Genomic DNA, 24,299 nt, shown 5'->3' on the forward strand with positions numbered 1-24,299 from the left:
TGAGATGTCCAGCACTTTAAACGGAATCTTGACCGAATATCTAGTAGGATGACTACCCTTTTAAAATAATAATACAGGATACCTCTCTGCGATGGGCTGATTATCGACTGATTATCAGACTGAAGAAGGGTCACGACCGATACTTCACCTATTCCTTTTTTCCAGAGATGCTGTCTGACCCTCTGAGTTACCAGTTTTTTGTGTCTATCTTCAGTTTAAACCAGTATCTGTAGTTCCTTCCTACACATGTTATTTCCTGGTTTTCATTTAGCCCATACAGTTGCAAAGAATCTCCTTGTGTTCTGATCAACATCCCTGATGGACATGCCAAGGAAATGCCTACTTTTGTTTCCAGAAAGAGTAAAGCTGATGCAATTAAAGCAGCAAGAATGATTAAAGATGAATTTCTAACGTATAGACTATTAACATTTTTTTAAAAATCCCAATTGATGTTCTAGTGTAGAAATTTGTAATTTGTCCACATCTCGGCCTCCTCCAGTGGTATTCAGCACGGTACATGGCAGTTTTTACCAATTGCACTCACCCCATGTGACAGCAGAAACACCAAAAGCACTGTTTACAGCAAAGGTTAAGTGGCCAGACAACTTTCTGGCAATAGGATTGATTTTTTTTGCCCCAGTACTTTCCACACCCAGCTGTTCCAGTGCAGCTACAACACTGACAATGGGGAAGATTGCTCGGGTATGTCGTGTCCACAAGAAGCAGGACAAATTTCAACCCTTCCAATTACTGTCCTATTAGTCGAATTTTTAGTTTTGAGATACAGTGCAGAAACAGGCTCTTCAGTCCACCGAATCCACCCCAACCAGCAATCCCCGCACACTAACACTATCCGACACACACACACAATGGACAATTTACAATTTTACCGAAATCAATCAACCTACAAACCTGTATGTCTTTGGAATGTGGTAGGAAACTGGAGCACCCACAGAAAACCCACACAGGTCACGGGTAGAATGTACAAACTCCATCCAGACAGCACTGTGGTCCGGATCGAACCCGGGTCTCTGGCACTGTAAAGGCAGCAACTCCACTGCTGCACCACTAGTTTCGTTTAGAGATGCTGTGCGGAAACAAGCCCTTCAGCCCACCGAGTCCATGCCAACCAGCGATCCCCCGTATACCAGCACTATCCTATTCACGGAATAATGCACAATCTTTAATCTTGCACTCTCGATCATCATCAGTGATGGAAAAGATTATCAATAATCTTATCAAGCAGCATCTGCTTACGAACAGCATTCTGGGTTCTGCCAAAGTTACTCAGCCTCTGAGCTCATTATGACCTTTTCCCAAACGTGGACAAAAGAGCTGAACTTCAGAGTTCCCTTGATATTGTGGCAGTATTTGATCATGTATGGCATCAAGGAGTCCTGGCTAAACTGGAGTCAGTTGGTGGGCAAATGGTTGAATTAAAGGGCAGACATAAAAGCAAACACAGACTGATGAAAGAGTTGCAAATTGTAAAGTCAGAAAAAAGAATATAGGAGGAAGGGGGAGAGGGGGAGGGGTGTGAGGGGAAAATGTGTCAGTTTCTGATTAGCAGCAGTGTGCAAACATTTCACTTTTACTTGGAGACACAAAAAACTGCAGATGCCAGAACCTTGAGCAAAACAAAGAGCTGGAGCAACTCAACAAGGCTGGTAGCATTTGTGGAGGGAAATGGACAGATGCATTTCTAGTTGGGACCCTTCTTCAGACTTTTTATCTCACGATTATTTCCTGTGAAAAGATCAATGATGATAATGTGGGAAATGTGGAAATTAATTAAAAATAATGGTGTGTTTCAAAATAATGGCTGATTTGCGTTGTTTTTAAATGAGTTAAAATGAAAAAAAAGCTGTCATTAGTTTGTAAAGGATGTGAGCATCGTTAGCCAGCCCAGTATTTTTTCCTCATGTTTCCTTGCCTTTGTGGTGTGAGAAACTGTCAAGGGAACAATTACTTTAATAACCAGCAGCTGAAACAAAGTGACTGAGACATATTGAAACAACAAATTGTTCAGAAAATCTAGCCACATGCAGTTAAATTCCGATAATCCACTATCTGATGTTTAAGAAATACTGATGTTTCAGCACATGGCCCAGTAGCTGATGTTTACAGCACTCTTTTTCAACTCACCTGAGCACTGGTTCCCACATGTCAATTCACCTCACCAGGGCATCTGTTCCTGTACTCTCTTAACTTAATGGGTTGCCCCGAAAAATGTTACAATGCTGTGCGGTATCTAAGAATAGTTAATTAAAACCATGTTAGTGTGTTAATAGGAATAACATCCAATTGTCTAGAATATCTGTCAGTCCAGCACCATCAAAGTGCCGAGCGTGTTGGATTATGTATTTTACTATCTATGGAGTAAAGGCAGCTACCTGAAATGGTTAAATTCAATATCAAACCCTGACGTTCGCAATGAGCCCTGCTGGAAATTGATTTCCTTCTCAAGCATATAATATTGGAGTAATCTAAGAGACTGAAGATAGGGAGTGGGAGTGGGTGGCAGAATTGAAGCGATGGGTGACTGGAAGCTCAGGATTTCCCCTGTAGTCCAACATAGAGGTGATCTGCAAAGCAATCACCCATCCACATTTGACAAAGGGATTAAAAGAGAAATTAGAGTTCGTTCATCTGAGATGATGTGGACGTCAAGAATTCTGCCTGAAAGAAAGATGGAGGTAAAAATCCACATATGTCAGCCAGGGCCGTTTTTACAGCATTATGGGCCCCCGGGCAAAGCAGTGTACTGGGGCCCCTACCGTTACTCTCCCCCACCCCCCTTTCCCTACCAGCCCCCCCCCCTGTCGTGCCGGCGAAAAGCACTTACCGAAAAGCACTTAGCGATGGACTTAGGGTGCTACATTGTTGCGAAAAGCACTTACAGATCGCTGTGAGAAGCACTTAGTGACCGAAAATATTGCGAAAAAAGCACTTATTGAACCTACATTTTTAAAGTAGTATTTATTTATTGCAAGTCACTTAACATACACAGATCAGCATGGGGCCCCTATGCTCGTGGCCCCCCGGGCAAGTGCCCATCAGGCCCATGCGTTAAGACGGCCCTGATGTCAGCATAGACATCAAAACCAGAAAATCAATTACATTTACTTGACCGTAATGTTGAACCAAGTGCTAAATTATTTGTTCCCTCGCTATGTTTGCAAGCAATAGAGCTACTATTCCTCTTTCTCATGTAGTTTTCCACAACCCATCAACTGCTTCCCATTTTTTATTTGCATATGTATTGTTAAATTCTTTCAGCAAGAACATTGCCTTCAACAAACCTTTGATTTTGTTTTTTATTAAATAGATAAAAGAACGTGCAGAATATTAAAGCAAGTAGCTTAATTCTTCCAATGAGTGTAATATTATAGCATAAATGGAGATGCGATCCTGAATAGTTATTTTTAACTCGCTTATTGTAACGTACTTGTAAGTCTGTACGCTTTTCCACAATGTTTACTCCAAATGTTTATCTGTTCATTCCACCCATTGACGGCTCCAGTATTTTTAAAAAAGACATAAAACAACCAGATTCTCTGATTGGAGCTTTGACTCTGGGAGACTGCAGCTGCAAGGTTGGATTGAACTTTTGCTTTGTCTTGTTTGTAGTGCAAACGAGGGAGAGAAGGGAGGGAGTCCACCGGATCCAAGGATGATTTCCAAAGATGAGATGGTCTTCCTCTGGCTCCTTGCACTTCTCATTAGATGAATGGAGAAAATGTCCTCTAGATCAACTGTGCCCCTGGCCAACAAGCCATTCGTGCCTTTTAGTGTAAAGGGTATACACAACAAACCATCAGTGCAGAGAGATTTTGCTCTGTGTGGGATGAACCATCTCCTGACAATGGCTGACAAGTGCACCCATTTGGCCCCTGCCCGGCTCGGCCTGGCATCCTGTCCCAAACCTTGCCTGTGTGCACCTGGGAAAAACTCACCAGCAAGACTTTTAAAGAGCTGGAAGTTAGTGTTGCAAGCGACAGAGGGTAGGTCTATGGCAAAACCTTCACATTTGACACCCTTACTAATCAAATTTACCAGTGAATCACTTTATGTTATTGCATTCTGCAGTCTCTTTATTATTTAGTTTTGGAAAAACAAGACTCCAAAATGAAAGAACGCTATAAAGAAGCAGCACTCTGTGGGGGTAGTGCTACGCCAAGGTATACCTATATTTATAAATTTCCATTATCACTTTTACACTGTACCATATGAGGCTATATTTTTGAAGATCATTTTACAGAACATAGGATCCTATTGTTACTATTGCCAATCATGGACAATTGCCATTTTCACTTTAAACCGTAGACACAAAATGCTTGAGTAACTGAGCGCGACGGGCAGCATCTCTGGAGAAGGAATGGGTGACGTTTTTGGTGTTGAGACCCTTCTTCAGATTAGGTAGGGAACAGGGAAGATATAGAGATGATATAGAGAGATAAAGAACAATGAATGAAAGATATGCAAAAAAGTAACGATGATAAAGGAAACAGGCCATTGTTAGCTGTTCGTTGAGTGACGAGAAGCTGATGCGACTTGGGTGGGGGAGAGATAGAGAGGGAAAGCCGGAGTTAGTTGAAGTTAGATAAATCAATATTCATACCACTGGGCTGTAAGCTGTACAAGTGAAATATGAGAGGTGGGGGGGGGGGGGTGGAGGAGGGGAGGGTGGGGAGGGAGGAGGAGGGGAGGGGGGAGGGGAGGGGGGAAGGAGAGGGTGTTGCACCAATGCAGGAGAGGAAACCCTAGGGGGGAGGGGAGAGACGGAGAGGGGGGAGGGGGAGAGACGGAGAGGGTGTAGGAGGGAGAGGAGGGAGGGAGGGAGGGGGAGTGGGGGAAGGTGGAGGAGGTGGAGAGGGGCGGGGGGAGGAACCAATGCAGGAGTGGTTTGAGCCCAACGGGTCCACTTGGTCTAGTTATAACTAAAAGTCTCTAATTCATTAAAAGTAACTCAAACAGTAATTTGAATTAAGCCTTTGTCTGATTACAGCAACCGAATCCTTGTGAACATTTGCAAATCACAAGTAAATTAAGAGACTGTATATCCAACTGTATATTGGGAGGACAGTCAGATTGATCTATCAATCAATTTGACCGAGTCAATCTGTATGACTGGACACTGGATATTATGCCATCGATGAGGTATTATTGACAGTGAAACTGGTTAGTAAGGGATCTTGATTAACAAGGGTGTCAAGTGATATGGACAGAAAGCAGGAGAATCTGGTTGAGAGGGAGAGATAGATCAGCCATGATTGAATGGCAGAGTAGACTCGATGGACCGTGCAGCCTACTTCTGCTTCTATGACTGATTAACTTATGGTTATCAAAAATTGCAGTGGGTAATTGGACTAAGGAATGGCTAAAGGCATTCTATTTAGGTCGACTGCCAGGTATTGCATTTTTGGAAGTCAAACTAGTTTAGGACATTCAGTGAATGGTAGGGTTCTGGGGAATGATATAGAACAGAGGGACCTAAAAATAGAAGTACATAGTTCATAGTTCCCTGAAATTGGTAATACTGGTAGATGGGTGGCAAAGGTGGTGTTTGGCATGCCGCCTTCATCAGTCAGGGTATTGGGTATAGGAACTGGAATGTCATGTTGCAGTTGTACAAGATGTTTCTAAGGCTGCATAAGATCATAAGATATAGCAGAATTAAGCAATTTGACTAATCGATCGTTCTGCTATTAGATTATGGCTGATCTATTTTTCCCTCTCAACCTCACTCTCCTGCTTTCTCTCTTATAACCTTTGACACCCTTACTCATCAAGAACTGCACTTTATTTTGCATTCACCTTTGGTTATCTTGCTTGGAGAAGGATGTCATTAAGCTGGAAAGACTTTAAACTTGAATTATGAAAATGTTGTCAGGACTCAATGGCCTGTTTAGGGTGAAGGTGGGACTTTATTCCTTGGAGTTTAGGTGTTTAAGAGGTGTAGACAATCACGAGAAGCATAGACAAGGTGAATACAGCCTTTTTCCCAGGGACGTGCAATCAAAAACTAGATTAAATAGGTTTAAGGTGAGAGGGTCAAGATAAGAACCTGAGTGTCAACTTTTTTTAAGAGTAGTTATAAGTCTCACGCTGCCAGAGGAGGTAGTTGAGGCAGTTACTACAATAGCATTTAAAAGGCACTTGGACGGGAACATGGACAGGAAAGGGTTAGAGCGATATGGACAAATGAGACAGCTAATGTGCAGAATCTTGATCAGGATAAACGAGTTGGGCTGAAGGGCCTGTTTCTGTGTTGTATGACTCTTTGACTATCAGAGAATAGAAGAGAATCAGCTGAGAGCATTCTCATTTAACTAAGCAGTGGTGTATTCTTGTAAGAGTATTTGAGAAGGAACGGATGGGATTGTTTTCCCTTTATTTAAATCACACTGTATGGGTCTTTGATAATTGTTTCAGTACAAAAGTATTAATTGAACCTTAATTTTGAAGTTTCAATATTTCAGGAAAAATAAACACAAATATAAATACAATGGCAGATTCAAGAATTCTGATAGAAAGAGATTAGAAATACACATGGCAATTCCCAAGCATTTGAAATTCAAGATTTGTTCTTATTTAGATTTGAAAAATATTTGGACGATAACCAAGGAGAAAGAACTGTTCACATTGTCAATTTACAACCAAGAAGGAAACATGTCATGTGTTAGAACTTTAAGGGGCTGAGCCACTTACAATACTTTTTTAAACTTGAACATCAAAACCAATTATAAGGAAAAAGCCTAATTTTGTATTGTCATTGATATCAATGGGAAATTAATCATATTTAGAAATGTACTTTTCTCCATTTGTTTTTTGACAAGCAAAAGATTTGGAAATATTTTTTCTATTTTGATACCAAAACACTACACTATTTAAATCAAACAAAAACACAAATGTATTCATTAAATGTTTATTAATGTTAAGTAGGGTATCTGTTCTAGATTTATTTTCGGCAATCAATAAGCTCTCAAGGTTTTGTCCTTGTTATTCATAGTTAATTTCTTATAACTGGATAAAAATACACAAAGATGAAAGCAACCGGTATATTCATTAGTCTTATAAAAACATTTATAGACAAAGACATGATTTTCCCACTATTCACATCTTCATTAGTAACTACGCCCAAAAAGTACATAATGTTGAGCAGGTTCCTTGCCACTGATGCACATGGCTCCATGCTGTAATTCACGAAGAGGTTTGAAAGGGACACACAGGCTCTTGGCTCCCATGGATGGTGCTCCAGGCTCAATATCCTGATCCCTACAACACAAACAAACAAAAACAAATTTTCTTTCAAGAATGGCGTAGTGGCAAGGAAACAATAGACAAATAATTTGAAATAATAAATTACCCTTTTGTTAGACACAATGGATATTTGTAAAAAAGAGGCTGACAAAATTACTCTGATTTTACTTGCAAGAAGTTAACAAAAGGTTGATGAAGGCAAGGATATAGACAATGTATATACGGACGCAAGGCCTTTGACAATGTTCCGCATGTTAGGCTTATCTGGTAGGTTAGCTTGCATGGTGAGCCAGTTGCCTGGAAACAGAGTTGGCTTCAGGAATGACAGAGGATGGTGGTAAAAGGTTGGTTTTTTTAGACTGGAGTTCCCTGAAAGTGGTGTCCTGGGTAGATTGGGTGGTAAAGGCTGCTTTTGGTACATTGGCCTTAATCAGTCAAGTGTATTGAGCACCTTTGTTATAGTTGTACAAAACGTTGGTGAGACCGCATTTGGAGTATTACGTTCAGTTTTAGTCAACCTCCTTTGAGGGATGTCAGTCATAGCCCTTCAGCCCAACTTGCCATGCTAACCAAGATGCCCCATTGACACTAGTCCCACCTGCTTGCATTTGCTCCATATCCTTCAAACATTTCCTATCCATGTACAAGTATGTTACATGACAATACAAAGGCATGACAGCTAACATGCATAAAGCAAATGGCATAATGTTTTTTTTAAATAACATTGAGGCATAAGGTTTGGCTTTGACTGCTGGAAGACCACTTTCTTTTTAAATGCCACAGATTATTTTGTCTTCAGCCAGTTTATCAGATTTTTAACAATTCAAAGTCCACGTATATAAAAAATGTATTTAAGAATAAATTCTACATCTTTGACAATTATGTAAAATTTTATTCATGGTGCAAATATATTCAGACAACAGCAATACAAACACTTAATACATAGATGATCAATGTTTGCTATTACCTAGTTGTTGTTTTCTTGATCCAGTCTTCACATTCTATGCTACCACAAAAAGGAATCTGCACAATCTGAAAGAGAAACAATGATATCGAATAACAATACGACAATCAATGGGAATACTCGAGATGGAAAAATAAAACACTACAGCTTTTTTAATAAAGATGAAATGCAACACTTGTGAACTTGGTGCTTTTAATCAATACCACGTCAACTGCACATTGGCCTGTGATTGCAATTGGCATTCATTCAATTCAATGAGCTGTTTTGCTAATTACATTAAAAAAATACACCATGGAAACAAGCACTAGGGTCAATCGAAATTCCATGGTGACCATTGATCACCCGCTCACACTAATTTTAATTTTACCTCACCTTCATATGCATTCCCTACATATAAGGGCAATTTTGAGGTGGCCAATTAACCTACAAACCCACACACCGTTGGGATGTAGGTGGAAACTGGAGCACCTGGAGGAAACCCAGGTGGACGGAGGAGAACATGCCAACTTCACAGACAACACCCGAGGTCAGGATCAAACCCGGGTCTCTGGCTGCACCACAGTGCCGCCCCTGGACTTACATTTTACAAGACCATGTTGAGACTCCCCTAACACAATGCCCATATGTCTGACAATGAATAGGAATAACACAAGACTTTTGAGCAATTTGTCTTACTTGCATTTGAATAAACCCCAATTAGGTACTAACCTACTGGATCACATATTCCACACAAATACCTCAGTCATGAAAAGTAGGCAGCAATTAAGTGAGATCATTCATACCTTTCTTGAATCTAACTCCTGCTGAAATTGTTCCATTGTGTCAGCCAAAACCATATGGTCCTTTAAATCCTGTGTAGCCCTTATAGTAATGCAGGAAGAAAAAGAAATCCTAAATATTACAAGCTCCAACAAAGAAAACAACCGAATAGAAATTAGACTCTTTTGAATTGACTTTGCCTTTGATGCAGTCAATTTGCTGTGAACGAATAAACAATACCATCATCCTGGTAAAAAGGCAATAGTAATCAACTATTAATACAGAGTAATACTATTATGCACAGAATCACAAGTTAGGAGTAATGTTTAATAATTTTAATGTTAACATTTTTTTAAACAGTAGCCAAAAAGAAAGTAATTTCGGTATTTGATTAAAAGTATTGCTTTAAAAAATTACATCATATTGTCATATTTTAACAAGGAAATAAGATTTTGATAAATTGTCAACGTAAGGAGTAGGTACATTATTTATTGCTAAACTACTAGGAAGAACTGCAATATTAACGGAAGTAGTAATCCCAGTTAAGATAGTCACACGTGGACTTGGAGATTCCAGTGTTCGAGCACTGTATTTTACACTACACCTTTATTTGAAATGTCTTTATTTATTCCATGAATTTCAACTACTGCAAGCTGAACAAAGAGAAGACAATCATATCCATAAAGTTGTAGCCTTGTAACATCACAGCACAAAAACAGGTCTATCATCCTACTATATTCATTACAGCCATTATAGAGTCATAGAGTGATACAGTGTGGAGGCAGGCACTGTGGCCCAATGCGCACACCAGCCAACGTGTCATAGTGACATTAGTCCCATCTGCCTGAGTTTGGTCCATATCCCTCCTATCCATGTAACCGTCTAACTGTTTCTTAAACTATTTCATTATATTAATCCCATTTAACAACATTTGGCCCATCATTTTCTGTGCCTGGGATATTCACTGTAAGGAAGTTTGACATGCTATATATAGGAAATTAACAATTTAATTCAGAGCTGGTTAAATAACCTCAACTGTTAAAAGCATCCAAGAGAATAGTCAGCAGTTAGAGAAAGACATTTCCCTCTACTGGGGAACTCAGAGTAGTGATGCATAATTTCATTTTCTAAAATCAAGGCAATGAAAGTCAAATTTACATTCCCAATTGTTTAAACAAGTTAAATTTTATTAATGTACAAATAGAAAGGGCAAGGAATTAGAGCAAAGCCCAATCTATTTTTTTAAATTTAAAAAGCATTTTCAGTAAGGCTAACATTTACGGCACATTTTTAATTGCCCGAGTAGGTGGCAGTAAGCTGCCTCTGGAAAAATTGCATTTCTTCTGGTGATACTCTGGCGATACAGTGCTGAATGGGCCACAAATTCCCAGATTTAAACCCAGCAACATAAATAAAGCCTTTCATGACGCATATGTTCCAGAAATGGCTGTGAATCCCCAAAATCCTGAATGCCGTTTATTTTTCAAATACCAAAGATTAAAGGTGGGGTTTTAAAGAGCTGAATAAGACATATTTGTTCTGAATCCTTTCAAGGAGCAAGATGGAAAGCACCAACTCTAGTTGTGAGTGGGGCACTTTATCAGTCGAAGATTACCTGGGAGGTTTTCATTCAAAACTTTCAGAGTTTAAAACAAAGGTGAAACTCCCCCGGGATTATCTGGAGCCACATTTGTTCTGTTAAATGATTTCCTCATTAGTAAAACAACAGAAAGCTTAAAAGTCTCACTGGGTGTTGATGAAGGAGTAATTTGCGAATGATGGGTTTTGACAACAAATTTGCAAATTTATAGAGCATTTCAAGTCACATCTTAAAGGGGGTGTGGTGGTGGCGGTGTTCTGTGCATTTGCACCCTTGTACTTTTTGGTGGCTGAGGTGCTGCCCAAATAGCATGGGTAACTAACTTTATTGATAGGTATACACTTTAGCCACTTGACACCTGTGGTGGAGGATTAGTAAATTACCTGATTGACCTTTCCCTGTTCCCAGGGTCAGCTCTGATGGCATTTAAAAGAAAAGGCATGATATCTTTCACATAGGCAGGAAGCAAAAAATGGTAATGTGTGTGCTCTCCTCTTTTCACACTTACGAGCTATCCAAGATAAACATTACCAGAAGGATGTCTGAGAAAGAGGGTACCTCAATAAAATGGTCAAAATCCAATACTTGCCAAGGTAGGGTGAATTCTTCAGATTTGTACTATTATTTTCTTAGAATGTGTACCTGTTATAAAGATTGGTTTGGATTTCCTCCAATAAAATCTTCAACTTTGTCTCAGCAATACCCTCAGGAACCGTGAGTTTAGTGGCAGTATCTCTTCTGACAGCTACAAATTGTTGATTTTTCATGTCTCGTGGTCCAACCTCGAGCCTGATGGGGACACCCTGAAATTAGAAATGAAAATATCCTAGTACCACTACTTCATCGAAAATAAAACCATTTTGTTCTAGTGTGTAGGAAAGATCTGCAGATGCTGGTTTAAAACAAAGGTAGAGACAAAATGCTGGAGTATTCTAGTGTTGGGTACGATGCTGCATGAGTAGCTCACGAGACAATAAAATGGATGAAACTGGAGTGTTAACTAAACTGAGCAATGTCCATCAAGCTTGCATTGCATTTGTCAGATGTGCACCATATTAAAAAAATTCTCAGCAGTAATTCCATTTACTGAAATAGAAAAAGCAAAATATTGCAGTGGAGGATTAATCTGAAACAAAAATAGGAACGGCAGAAAACAAAAGTCAGGCAATACCTTTGGAGAAAGAATACAGTTAAGATAAATATATCATGTATTATATTTACTGGGATTGATAAAAATGTCCAACTTTGACTAGAAGCATTTTCTGACTTTCTTATTTCAGGTTAATTGAACTAGACGAGTTACTAGTCACATTGAAGCTGTGGGACATTGAAACCCATTGTGCTGAATTCAGCCCACTTGATGGTGTCATTAATCTCCCACTGAGCAGCAAACTGCTTGTACTGGCCATTCCAGGGTAAAGCAAAGGTCAGAAATTCAGATTAAAAGATGAATTCTGACACAAACAGAAACACAAGAGACATTAATACAAAAATCACATTCGCCCTCCTTGTGGCAACTTTGTCACCAAAAGCACCTTTCAATGAACAATCAATAATAATGACCCATAGTCAACAGGCTGTCTAATGTTTGGATGTATGAATATACTCAAATATTCACAGCCATTTTGGATGTATGAATATACTCAAATATTCACAGCCATTTTGGGTTCTAGGAAATAAACAGAGTAGCATGTTTAGCAGGTAGAATGGCAAATGTGGGATGTTGACAATCCTGCTAGATTCCAAAAGGAGACTAACAGAGGGATGTGGGGCAGCTGGAACATTTTGGCTGCTGTGGGCAAGATGGCCCAAAGGGCCCTATTCCACACTGTAAGATTCTATAGCACAGTACAACCAAATTGGCAGGGCAAAGACATCTCAGTTAAGTCAAGGTCTTCTCATTCAGGTTCCACAACCTTCATAAGCAGTTCAGATTACCAATCCTGCCATTCCCAAATAAAAAAATGACTTCAATGCATGAAGATCCTAAGTGCAAAAACTCTGAGGGCAATATAAAACTAAAACGTGTTCAGTTCCCAGGATGACGGCTAATTCCCATACCTTGCTCTTGACAATGCTCTCTATGCTTTTCTGCACAGCGGAAGCTAGGAGGATACGATAGCAAATTATTGGAGTTTTGAAAAAGTCTCTTTCATGTGTTATCTCGTCATCAATAACTAACTTATTGAGGCGAAATCAGAGTGCACTTTGGAAACAAAACTAACCCAAGAAATTTCTTAAATTTGAATTTAAACAACTTATCCACTCACTTTCAACTCCCAATGGTTGAACTTCCAGCCAGGCGAATAATTATCCCTCAAGTCAGCTCGAGCACGGATTCCAGCATTAATCAACCGGTCAAGATATTGATTGCACTTCTTTATTAAAGATTCTTTGTCCTCTTCTGAGAGGTTGTTAGTGATACCACAAGGTATTATTATAACCTGCAAAAAAAATAGTAATTAATCATGAAACAAAACAGATGCATGCTTGTAGATTTGCTTAGTAAATGGAAATTCTGATAAATTTGCACTTTGCTCAAGTGTGAATATATTATCTATTCATTATTATTAAAAATGATATCCTTAGCTTTCAGAACTCATCTCACAAAGTCAGTGTTCTAATCTCTGGTCCGAATAATTATCTGAAAAATAATTAATCTTTGAATGCAATCACAGAATAGGACATTCTACCCTACCAAAAAACTGCTTTACTCATATATCTACATTATCCAATATGCCACGAGAACTGTTATGAGAGATTTGATATCATAATATTTGCAAAATGAGAACCTTTATTATTGCAATACCATGTGTTACTTGACTTCCCACAAACTATAGTTCACATCTAACTTCTGATTGAACATGCAATAAACATAAGCCCATTCATCAGCCACCCAGTCACAAACAAAATACATACCTGCACACAAGCAACTCGTGGAGGTAATACTAATCCCTGGTTATCACCATGGATCATGGTCATGACGCCAATTGTACGGGTTGTAATTCCCCAGGAGTTTTGATATACAAATTGTTTCTCTCCAGGTTTCATTGGATCCTCAAAAACGATCTCAAACATCTTTGAAAAATTCTGTCCCAAGTGGTGTGAAGTGGCACCCTACAATTTTAAAACTATACATCAAATGCTTTTCAATACCAGAGAAATTCATCTCCTACAAACGCACTATAGGAATTAATTCAATCTATCTAGCTGAAAGAAAAAAAAACTATGATTGGATCGATCCAAAAATCATTGAACTTGAGACCCTAAGTAAAGATTAATTGTATTTATGTTCAATAGAATATAACAATCATGCAATTTTAACTTTAAAATACATTTGAAAGATTTTTTTCAAAATGGTTAAAAATCCAGGCTCCACAGAATGCTGACGTTTACTGAATTTTAACTGTAGCAAACTCACAGCCAGTTTTGTCAGGGTTATTTTGCAGAACACTTGGAATAATATACTTAATTATTTTGCTGGTTCAATGAAAATTTCAGATTCCTATACACCATATAGATTCCTGCATATACATACCTGGATAGCTCTTCCATTGGCAGAAACAAAGGTCTCCACTGTAGTTGTATAGTCACCACCTGCAAACTTTTCTTTCTCAGTTTTTCTTCCTTTCACCACAGGGATTGCAAGCAATTCCTCATATACTCGTGCATAGAGTTCCAGAATTTGCAAGACCTACATCAGACAATAAATGTAAAATTTGCAATAATGACCAGTTCATAATGCAGGAATACTCACATTTTGAAAGCATGTAACATTTGAAATGAAAGACAAATTGGTCTTTTAGCTTCCATTATATTTTAGTTGAGCAATCTTTTTTGCAACAATTTTTTTTTGTAACAAAAACAAGTGAATGCATCAAAATTGCGATTAACAGCAGCAGATAAATGTCAAATTGACAGGCTAATATGACTGCTTATGGTTGGTCTAAAGGGCAATTTGTAAGTACATTAATCCTTTGTTTTAACAGACCCTTTCATAACGGATTTTGATTATAGCAGATGGACCAACCGATGCTACCCAACTTGTAAGGCCATCACTTTGTCCACTCGGCCTCTTCCCTCCCATCCCCTTCTTCTCCCCCAGTCGCCAACATACTCCACCTTGGAAGATGTCGGTAACTGTGAGGTAGAAGGAGGAAAGGGGAGTGGCAGAGTGGAAAGCAATGGGAGGAGGCGGTGGTGGAGGGGGAGTGGCGGAGTGGACAAAGCAGTGGAAGGAGGAGGAAGTGTTGATGGAGGGGGAACGGACAATGCGACGGCCAACAGAAAGAAGCGGCAGCTGGTGAGAGGGGAGGGAGCCCCATGGTAACAGAGCACGTCCTGTCATTGGCAGCAGCCTGAAGAAAGCACCTCCGGCCAGGGGCTACAATAGCTGCGATAGCTGGTGAAGAAGGGCTAGCTAGTGCAGACCGCAGCATCAACACCGTTTTAAGGTGAAACGACACAAAGTACTAGAGTAACTCAGCAGACTGAGTTAATCTGAAGGGTCCCACCTGTAATATCACCTATCCATGTTCTGCAGAGATGATACCTGACCTACTGTGTCATTCCAGCACCTTGTGTCCTTTGGTGTATTAACCAGCATCTGCAGTATTTTGTTTCCAATACATAAAATAATAATACCTTAATCGGTTATAGTGGACAATCGGCAATAACGGAAACCATTCCCCTCTCCATGGTCCATTATAATGAGGGTTTACTGTATTCAACATTTGGATTCCTCCAATGTCAGACTAAAACTGAAATTTGGCTCCACCCAGTGGCTCCTAGTAGCAGCTAATTTGCTTTCTCTTTAACATCATGCACCAAACAAAATCCCAAGCTGTAAACTTGATACATCCAGTAAAGTGTTAGCATAAACCATGCCCATGTAAACAATGTAGGAAAATAACTGCAGATGCTGGTACAAATCGAAGGTATCACAAAATGCTGGAGTAACTCAGCAGGTCAGGCAGCATCTAGGAGAGAGGGAATGGGTGATGTTTATGTAAACAATAGTAGGACAACAATTTAGTACAGATGAATGGTTCACTGTGACTAAGTTTTTAATTAATGTTTACACATGCACAAGGATACAAGTTATTCAAAACAATGTTGTTTAGGGATGGTGAACAACTTTCTCGATGCCTTACCTCTTCTGTGGCCTCCTCACGAGTAGCAAAAGCTGTATGCCCTTCCTGCCATAAGAACTCACGAGTGCGTAGAAATGGTTGTGGATGCTTAAATTCCCAGCGCTGAGGAGCAAATGCAAAACAAAACTTTTCACTGTACCTCGGTACATGTGACAATAATAAACAAACCAAATGTCATCACACAATTATAACTATTACGAACAATAATAAACTACTGTAAAAGAAAAAACTGAAGGTTTACTTCTTCACTGCAGAAAATAACAAAAAGTAGAGAGGAAATTGAAAAGCTGCCAAGACAGCAAGTTTTTAAAAGATAAAGTATCAAGATGGAAGAATTTAAGATTGAAATGCAAGGGTAGTGACAAGGAAGCTCCAGACCTTCTCCCCAATGGAGGGACATGAAGGAAAAATATTTTCCTATAATTCATTAGTATTTATGAAGAACAAGAAAAAGCTTGACTAAAGTTGCATTGTTGTTAGAAGGTTGAAACCCCTAATTTTATTGTTCAATTCTGACTGTTTTTTTAAGTATGGTTATCACACTTGTTTTCCTTTCAGCAGCTGGGGAACATAAGGAACAGGAGCTAACATAGGTCAGGCAGTTTCTCAACCTTCTCGCCATTACATAAGGTTACGGTCAATTGATTCTTGGACTTTATAGTTTAAATGTCAGTAATTTTCTGCCTTGAATATATCTTTCAACTTTAAAAGGCTGGTGAATTCCAAAGAATACAAGCTTCCAAGAACAAATTCTTCATGTTGATCTGAAATGCATTATTCTGAAATGGTGTCCCCAAGTTCTAGACAACTCTCCTGAAGGAAACATCCTCTCAGCAGCCAGGCTTCCAATCTCCTTCACAATCTTACATATTTCAGTAAGTCACATCCCATTCTTCTATACTTTATAATAATAATAATAATACATTTTATTTATATAGCGCTTTTCATATACTCAAAGACGCTTTACAGAGATTTTGAGAACATAGGGAAATTAATAAATAGATAAATAAGTAAATAAATAAATGAACAGAGAAAGGAGACAGTAGGTGAGGTGACCTTCAGTGGTTGAAGGCAGTACTGAACAGGTGAGACTTCAGCGATGTTTTGAATGTGGTGAGTGTGGGGGAGTCTCTAACGGTTTGGGGTAGTGAGTTCCATAGGGTGGGAGCAGCGATGGAGAAAGCCCTGTCCCCCCAGGATCTGAGTTTAGTCCGGATGTGGGGGGATAGGAGATTGGCAGCGGCAGAGCGGAGGGTGCAGGTGGGAGTGTGCCTGTGGAGGAGGTCGGTCAGGTAGGATGGGGCCAGGTTATGGAGGGCTTTGTAGGTTATGAGGAGGATTTTGTACTGGATTCTCTGGGGGATGGGGAGCCAGTGGAGTTTACAAAGGACGGGGGTGATATGGTCACGGATCGAGGTGTGTGTGAGTAGACGGGCAGCGGAGTTTTGAATGTATTGAAGTTTATTGATGATTTTTGAGGGTGCGCCATAGAGGAGGCTGTTGCAGTAGTCCAGACGGGAGGTGATGAAGGCGTGGATGAGGGTTTCTGCAGCTGTGGAGGAGAGGGATGGACGGAGACGGGCAATGTTTTTGAGGTGGAAGAAGGCTGTCTTTGTGATGTGTTTGATGTGTTTGTCGAAGGAGAGGGTTTGATCAAGGATGATTCCAAGATTCCGGATGTGAGGTGAGGTGGATACTGGGAGACCATCAATGTTGAGGATGAAGTTTTGGGTGGATTTGGTGAGCATTTTTGGACCAATGATGATGATTTCAGATTTGTTGCAATTGAGTTTGAGGAAGTTTGATTGAAGCCAAGATTTTATTTCAGTAATGCAGTTTGTCAGTGTAGAGTGTGTGGTGGAGGAGATTGACTTGGTGGAGATGAGGAGCTGGATATCATCGGCGAAGCAGTGGAAGTTGAGACCATGACGGCGGATTAATTGACCAAGGTAGTTTATGTAGCACTACCCTGCTTAGCCTTCCTTCCAATGACATTTATTTAATACCATAAGCATTCTGAAGTTCCTTAAAATGAAATATCTGAATTAGCCACAGTAAAGTGCCAGTCAGTACAATTTTGCTAACAATTTTTCCTTTCCTTTATAATGTCACCTCATTTCCATTGACCTTACTAGCTTTTGTATAATCAAACTTGGAATTAAACAAATACACAATAAAACATATTAATGCAAGCAAACTTCAAAACGTACCACTACGTTGCACCATTGATTGAGCTTGATTGGTAAATCACGATGTGATTGGACCCACTTGGCATAAGCTGGATACATAACTAACAAAATGAACACAAGAGAAAATTAGCCCTTGTCATTGAAACGAATAGCTCTTCGTCACAAGAAGATCATTTTTAAACATTTCCTTCTGACGAATAGCCAAACAAACATATCGATCTTTCCATGACCCTGTATAACCTGATAAGTATTTCCAGCACTTTTGTTTTACTAGTTTCACTATGATGATGGCAAGGATGAGAGTTTTTCATGCTGTGTTAGAGCAAAAATGATTGTGACATCCTACAAGTGCCACCAGAATTATGAGTAGGCTTCATTAGGGTAGTTCAGGAAAACACCATTTCCACTATTTTGGCAAATTTGTAATTGGAGGCGCAAGTGAAAGAATTTTGTTAAAGAAAAAGGGAAGAGGTTAGAAGCTTTAATTTAAAAAGTAGATGACTATCAAGATAATGGAATGTCCTACCAAAAAGGTGCCGTGGACATTAAAAAAAAAAAGTGGCTATATATTTGAAGGTGGATTTTAAAAAAATAGAAAATGAATTCAATTGGAGGCTTATTCCAGAGCCATCAAAGACCTATGGATCTGAATGGTCTCTGCAATAATTAAACAGATTGCAAATTCAATCACTCAAGTAGGTCCTGTGCTTCGTGTAGGTCGGTAAAAGTACTCCAGGTCTGCCGAGTTAGATGAACATTAGCAAACTTGTAACATTTCCCAGAGAGCAAGGAATGCACTAAGGGGTTCTGATGTCCAGAATTACAAGATATCATCAGCGTTTAAGAGTAAAATAACAGGGCATTTTTCTTATTGGCAATTTGAGGCATCTTACTTTGCTTAAATTGGCTTCTCTGCTCAGCAGCTACACAATTAGATGTTAATCACTTAGAGGTGTCTCAAAGGCGTTTCAAGATATTCTGTAATTCATGTTTAATTAATTATGGCCATACTGTAGCAATTAGTAATAAAAGACAATAAAAGATTTGATGAAGTTATTTCATACCAGTTTCACTTGTTGGTCGAACAGCAATTGGTTCTGCCAGCTCTGTTTTTCCTGATCTCGTAACCCAAGCAACCTAATTTAAATAAAATAATAATTAATTACTTCAAGGGACAAAGTAGTCTACATCATTAGAATACAATGTTTTAAATACTATTTCAAATGAAAGAAGATTGTCGATTTTGTGGATCAAGTGAATGAAAATCTGGTGCATACCACTGTGAACAAATTCAAGGCTGATAGGCCAGTCAATTAGATTTCACATGGATTTTCAAGTACATTTATTCTTACCTCCGGGGCAAAATCTGCTATATGAGATTTCTCCTTCTCGAGGGCTGCCTGTGACACAAACATGGGGAAGTAACAGTTTTCCACACCCATTTTTTTAATCTCTCGGTCGAAGAACTCTTTGATGGCCTCCCAGATAGCATATGACCATGGACGGAGAATATAGCAGCCGCTAACATCATAATATTCAATCAATTCGGATTTTGTAATGACCTGGATACAGCCAAGGAAAACAACATGAGGTTAAAAAAACCACTATACAATAAGAACAAATATTGCACATATCATAAGGACTGTTCAGGCAAAAGGACAGCTATAATCTTGCAATGTTATTATAACATTTGAGTTTAATGAAATTTATATCCAATGCTTTATTAGTACGTTTTCAGTCTTCATTTGTACATCGTACATGGCAGCCGCGCCATCAGCCTGTCTCATCTTTTTCTTCTTTTGCTGTTTTGGTCTGTGTTTACTTGTATCTTTTTAGTGTACCTTTTTTAATTTTTTGTATTATGTGGGGGTGGGTTTGGGGAAAACCTTTTTTATCTCTTTCTTCGACTGAGATGCGACTCTTTCATCGTATCTCCGTCTGCACTGTGGCTTTAACATCGTGGAGCTGGCGGTCCCTTTGTTAGGGGTCGACTGCGGGAGCTCCAACTGCAGGAGCTTCGACTGCCCCGATTGCGGGAGTTTCGATCGCCCTGATGCGGGGGCTTCGATCGCTCCGATGCGGGAGCTTCGATTGTCGATGGCGGGAGCTTCGATTGCCAACTGCGGGAGCTTCGATCGCTCCGATGCGGGAACTTCGATTGCCGACTGCGGGAACTTTGATCGCCCCGACCGTAGAAGTTTCGATTGCCCCGACCGCGGGAGAAAAGAAGGAAAGAAGGTACAAGTTATTTGCCTTCCAACACAGTGGGGAATGTGAGGTCACCACATAAACAAGTGTTGCCTGCACTGGCGAGGACTCGAAGGGAGTGCCGTGAGTGCAGTGCTCTTGGTGTTTTGCGGGGACACGGCTCCATGAGGACATCCCGGAGTCTAGTGCGAGTGTGGGCGGCTTTTTGACTGTTCAGGCGGACAGGGACTGCAGAGAGAGTGATAGCGGTCGGTACAACTCTGGTCACATCATGGTGGTGAAGGAGCGTGTGTGTGGCCTGGACATTGAACTGATGGCAGTGGGTCTCCACTTGTGCTGTGTGTCCTGGGGATTCTCACACGCCGTTGTGGTGGCTGTTTAAGTCTATGTTTAATATTTATGTGGTTACGTATTTGTCGCTTTTTCATAGGACTGTTGGCCAATCAAATTCCTTGTATGTTTACATACTTGGCTAATAAATTAATTACAAATTAATTACAATTACAATCAGGAAGACATCTTACTCTGGTGTAATAATGTGAAGAGGCCGAAAACAACTTCATAATCAAGGCAGGAATTGATCAATGCGGTGCAGATTAAAACTAACCTCATGCATCTTAGATATTTCAATTTAAAATTAAAACGTTTAAAGTTGGATTTAAATTTATTTTTAAACTCAGTTTACTTAAAGAAATTTGTACCTTGTATCTTTGCACTTTATTTAATTAAACAAGTTGAATCATTCCACAAATAAACATTTAGAACGATAATAAATTGGAATGTATTTCTACAGCATTGTTAAACATCCAAGTGATTTTTTGTCAAACAACAATATTGATACACCGATCAGCCAAAACATTATGACCACCTGCCCAATATGCTGTTGGTCCTCCGCGTGCAGCCCCATATGCAGCAGGGTGTGATGCACTGTGTAATGCGACACATTCCTCCCGTGACCACCATTAACATTTTCTGTGACTTGTGCCACAGTAGACCTTCTGTCGGTTCGGACCAGACAGGATAGCTTTCGTTGCCCTCACGCATCGATGAGCCTTGGGCGCACAACACCCTGTCACCGGTTTGTGGTTTGTCTCTCCTCGGACCACTGTCGGTAGGTACTCACCACTGCTGACCGGGAGCGCCCCACAAGCCTTGCCGTTTCAGAAATGCTCTGACCCTAACAATTTGACCCTTGTCAAAGTCAATCAGGTCTTTACTCCTGCCCATTTCTCCTGCATTCAACACATCAACTTCAAGAACTGACTGTTCACTTGCTGCCTAATATATCCCACCCCTTGACAGGTGCCATTGTAACAAGATAATCAATGTTATTCACTTCGCCTGTCAGTGGTCATAATATTTTGGCTGATCGGTGTATATATTTGTATATTAACGACATGCAACAAAAGCACATTAAAAAATAAGTAACAATATCGGACTATACTACAAAAATGGCGGGTGCTTTCAAACCATCACAATTAATCTATCAAGACAGCTCATATGATTGATGAACAATGTTATCTAGTGTAAGAAACTAACTGCAGATGCTGGTACAAATCGAAGGTATTTATTTCACAAAATGCTGGAGGCACGGTAGCGCAGCGGTAGAGTTGCTGCTTTACAGCGAATGCAGCACCGGAGACTCGGGTTCGATCCTGACTACGGGTGCTGCACTGTAAGGAGTTTCTACGTTCTCCCCGTGACCTGTGTGGGTTTTCTCCGAGATCTTCGGTTTCCTCCCACACTCCAAAGACGTACAGGTATGTAGGTTAATTGGCTGGGTTAATGTAAAAAATTGTCCCTAGTGGGTGTAGGATAGTGTTAATGTACGGGGATCGTTGGGCGGCACGGACTTGGAGGGCCGAAAAGGCCTGTTTCCGGCTGTATATATATGATATGATATATATAACTCAGCAGGTCAGGCAGCATCTCAGGACAGAAGGAATGGGTGACGTTTTGGGTCGAGACCCTTCTTCAGTCTGAAGAAGGGTCTCGACCCGAAATGTCACACATTCCTTCTCTCCTGAGATGCTGCCTGCCCTGCGGAGTTACTCCAGCATTTTGTGAAACAATGTTACCTATGTTAACCCCAAATGTAATTTCTGTTTGCAGGAATGCACTACTGAGCAAACCAAAACACTTTTGCTAATTGCACTGAATGGGCACAAAAACATTTGGATTGGTTTCAGGGCAACTCAAAAGCATGAAAATGCCATTCACACAACTATAATACTACTTCCCAGCCGGCTTATAAAGAAAAGAAAATCACAGACTTACTTGTGAATACCAATCTGCCAGATTCTCCTCTTTTTTAGCTTCTAGGCCCAATCTATAAAACGAGCATCATATTACTCAGACCCAATAGTAACTAATAATTAGTAATAGGAATACCTCCATCTTACATGCTTAACATTTCTAGTTTCACATTCCTAGAAGCATAACAAAATTAACCTGATTATTTAATAAATGCTACATTTAAAATCATTAAATTCTTGCAGAATCTAAATTTTATAATAAAAAGTTATTGTGCCCATTTTCAAAAATGTGCCATATTTCCAGACTCCAAGACAAAGCAAAAGTCCACAAGCAATGCATTAATAAAAAATTTCTCTTCTTGCATCTTTATAAACTCTATGTAGCATTATGGAGAGCATCTTAATGTTATTTGAGGAATCATACATCATAGAAAGATAGCATTCAACCCACTGTATGTGTGCTTATTCTTTTAATGAATTAATTACTTAGGCCTGCTCCTCTTGGATTTTCCCCAGTGCTGTACAAACAATTACCATCAATAATTCCATGAGGTTGATCACAATATCAACGTTAAGGTCTACAAAAATGCTCAGTATAGTAAGTGTGCCGACACCGATGCTCAGAAGGTATTCTCAGACCATGGGTGTCAACGGTATCCTAAACTTGAACTTCCCAGTTCCTGCTTTTGCCCAGGAAATCCAAGGTAGTCTCAAAGATATATGCAGGTGTGCCCACACATGTATATGTGTGTCATTATTTGGCATTTAACAACTTCTATAAAGAGAAACACTTATTTAAAAACCTAAACAAATGTAGACAGATTAAATGAGGTTGTGTTCCTGACTTGACCATTTTTGTGCTACCAGAGTGAACTTCCCATTTGGTGGGATTTTCAGATTGGGGCCAAATGGGAACTCAAAATATGGGCGCAGCAATAGAGCCCAGCGCAGCGGTCGAGTTGCTGCCTTACAGCTCTTGCAGCGCTGGAGACCCGGGTTCAATCCCGACTACGGGTGCTGTCTCTACCGAGTTTGTACATTCTCCTCGTGACCGCATGGGGTTTCTCCGAGATCTTCGGTTTCCTCCCACACTCCAAAGACGTGCAGGTTTGTAGGTTAATTGGCTTGGTGTATGTGTAAATTGTCCCTAGTGTGTGTAGGATAATGTTAGTGTGCGGGGATCATTGGTCGGTGCAGACTTGGTGGGCCAAAGGGCCTGTTTCCGCGCTGTGTCTCTAAACTAAACTCTGATCACAATATCCACTCGATTTACAAATAATGATCTTATTTATTGTCTCTACTCTTAGAAGCACCATTTTATTAAGTTTGTCTGGAAGTTTACTCACCGGGTCTGCTTCTTTGCCGCTTGACCTTCACCAGCGCCTCCACTGCTTGAACCTTGCTCCTGCTCTTTTGATGTGTTTTTCTTGTGTTCCTCTTGTTTATCAGATTTATTCTGCTTCTCAGATTTATTTTGTTTCTCTTTCTTATTTTTGTTCCTGTCATCACCACCAGCAGCTGGTTTATAGTCTGATCCTATTAAAGCTTTGTACTGGGACTTCAAATCAAGGAGCAAGGCAATAGCAGCATCTATCAACGCCTGGAAAAATTAAGGGAGAGACATGAAAAAAGTGATGAAACCAAATTTAGATTGCATAACAAGTCACTTCAGATCATGTTATATTAAACTACAATATACACTAAACTTGTAGAACCAAAAATGGAAAATCTAATCCATCAGGAATGCCTTCCTGCCCTGGGGAGAATAGTATTGACCCAATGCAGGACAACCCAAGTTGTGTGTTTAAGATATGTGGGCAGTGCACTTCTAGTTTTTCTGACTGAGATTGGTGCCAATTTAACGAGTTCTTTGGACTCCAATACATGACGAACAAGGCTAATGAATAT

At 39.9% G+C, this 24,299-nt stretch overlaps 1 protein-coding gene across 2 annotated transcripts in view; it reads right to left on the reverse strand.

Moving 5' to 3' along the window:
* Positions 1 to 6,934: 6,934 nt before the first annotated feature.
* eprs1 (glutamyl-prolyl-tRNA synthetase 1) overlaps positions 6,935 to 24,299 on the reverse strand; it is a 53,464-nt gene continuing 36,099 nt past the window's right edge. For both annotated transcript variants that reach the window (XM_078404925.1, XM_078404924.1), the window contains 13 exons: positions 23,738 to 23,991; positions 22,414 to 22,465; positions 19,281 to 19,490; positions 18,993 to 19,065; positions 17,950 to 18,029; positions 15,740 to 15,841; positions 14,125 to 14,280; positions 13,506 to 13,703; positions 12,857 to 13,030; positions 11,229 to 11,389; positions 9,010 to 9,088; positions 8,231 to 8,295; positions 6,935 to 7,278 (listed from right to left, as the gene is read on the reverse strand). In XM_078404925.1, coding sequence (XP_078261051.1) covers positions 7,128 to 7,278; positions 8,231 to 8,295; positions 9,010 to 9,088; positions 11,229 to 11,389; positions 12,857 to 13,030; positions 13,506 to 13,703; positions 14,125 to 14,280; positions 15,740 to 15,841; positions 17,950 to 18,029; positions 18,993 to 19,065; positions 19,281 to 19,490; positions 22,414 to 22,465; positions 23,738 to 23,991 — 1,755 coding nt within the window. In that variant the 3' untranslated portion in view covers positions 6,935 to 7,127. The remainder of the gene's footprint in view (positions 7,279 to 8,230; positions 8,296 to 9,009; positions 9,089 to 11,228; positions 11,390 to 12,856; positions 13,031 to 13,505; positions 13,704 to 14,124; positions 14,281 to 15,739; positions 15,842 to 17,949; positions 18,030 to 18,992; positions 19,066 to 19,280; positions 19,491 to 22,413; positions 22,466 to 23,737; positions 23,992 to 24,299) is intronic.

This window comes from Rhinoraja longicauda, chromosome 9 (assembly GCF_053455715.1).
Source record: "Rhinoraja longicauda isolate Sanriku21f chromosome 9, sRhiLon1.1, whole genome shotgun sequence".
Lineage (NCBI taxonomy): Eukaryota > Metazoa > Chordata > Chondrichthyes > Rajiformes > Arhynchobatidae > Rhinoraja > Rhinoraja longicauda.